The 1,582-nt window shown below is 45.3% G+C and overlaps 1 protein-coding gene across 1 annotated transcript in view; it reads right to left on the bottom strand.

The window, feature by feature from the left end:
• Positions 1-441: 441 nt before the first annotated feature.
• Pmar_PMAR011309 (mucolipin, putative) overlaps positions 442-1,582 on the bottom strand; it is a gene marked incomplete at both ends in the record, with an annotated part of 2,196 nt that continues 1,055 nt past the window's right edge. The window contains one exon of the mRNA XM_002767786.1: positions 442-1,435. Coding sequence (XP_002767832.1) covers positions 442-1,435 — 994 coding nt within the window. The remainder of the gene's footprint in view (positions 1,436-1,582) is intronic.

Here is a 1,582-nt window from a genome sequence, read left to right as displayed (position 1 = left end):
TACCAATCTTCATCATCTTCCATCGCTGCGCGAAAGCACTATCACTCACATTAGCTCCCCGATTGAAAAAAGTCAGCGCCGAAATCAGAAACATACTGGTATCCCACGGCCAATGAACAACACAACCAATCATCGCAGATAACACTTCAACTCGATTCGAATATAATATTTATGAAGAGTTCAAATCTTGGGTCGATGAACCGAGGTAACTTATCAACACGTATTGATCGATAATGGTAACTTCCACCAATGAGAACACCCCAAGTGTATGTACGTCAATCACAGTTGACGGAGTCAATAACAATACAGATTTGAGATGTGCACCGACCTACACCACGATGATAATGACAGAGAAAATTCGCGGTATAATGGTGAAAAGAAAATAATAATAGTTCCTGATAATATAGCTACTGGAAACCTTCATCAATCAGTATAATCTTTTCACACACGGCTGCTGCCTTTACTCAGCAAGGCCTCGCTCAGCTTCCGAACTTGATCCTGCATCTCAACACATTGTCTCATTAATAGAGCAACTTGTGCTTGCAATTCGTGCTGATTCGGGGGAGAGTCGCCACCAGCGACCGTGCTAGCCTCATCGTGCGAGACCATAACGCCACTCTCGTCCAAAGCAGCGAGCTTCCTCAACAAAGGGTCGCTCGCACGATGACGATACGATGTGAGCGACTTAGGCATGCGAGTAATCTCCTCGGTGTTGTTGTGGAGGAAGTGAACAGCTGGAGCTTGGTGTCTATAACAAGGTATGTTTGTGATGGTGCCAGCACCACCCTGCATGAATTTCACAGTGAAAAAGGCATCCTCAGCAATAGTGATGAAAATATTAAGCACCACGTAAATAAACAGGGCCAGAAAAGAGTATAAAAATACCCTACTCCCCAGCACTGAGACATCCTTGAGGTTCGTAAACGTATCGTGGATCTGATCTCCATTCAAGAGAGAGAATAGAGCAGTACTTGAGTCACCCAAGCTGACGAACCAATGGCTGTGGAAGCCAAACAGACATACTGCGCATACAACAAACGACAAGTAAACCGGGAAGACCCCGACCAAGAACTTGAAGATTTGTGGTATGCCATGTGCAAGTGTTGAATATAAGATATACAGAGAACGAAAATGTGCCAAATATCGCACTAGGCTGACCAAAGCAATGGCCGCACTCACGCCGAACAAATTGAGTCTCATATAGATGTCGGGCCGATCCACTAGGAATGCATAACCAACAGCGACCAACTGGATGATGTTACCAATGAGCGAAAACAGCAACCACAGATTCATCACAGTTAACTTATCTTGTACACTAGAGTCTTTCAAAAAGGTATGAATGACCTTAATACGATAACCCAAAGCTAAGACGTTCACTGCTGCGCTTGCGAGTGCACAGACTAGCATCGTCAACAACGCCCATATAGCCCAGGTGCTGAGATGCACACCAGAACAACTATAGACGTGATAGTGTAAACGCAACGATAGCTGACCATCGCCGTTCTCTGCATATGTCGGTAACAACGAACGCTCTAAACACGAGTGGGAGCCCCCTGTATTGCGTGTCACGGATCTTCATAGG

This window comes from Perkinsus marinus (genome assembly GCF_000006405.1).
Source record: "Perkinsus marinus ATCC 50983 genomic scaffold scf_1104296970022, whole genome shotgun sequence".
In the NCBI taxonomy this organism is placed as follows: Eukaryota; Perkinsozoa; order Perkinsida; family Perkinsidae; genus Perkinsus; species Perkinsus marinus.
Note: the sequence above shows the minus strand (reverse complement) of the source record. Positions and strands in the feature narration are given on the sequence as shown.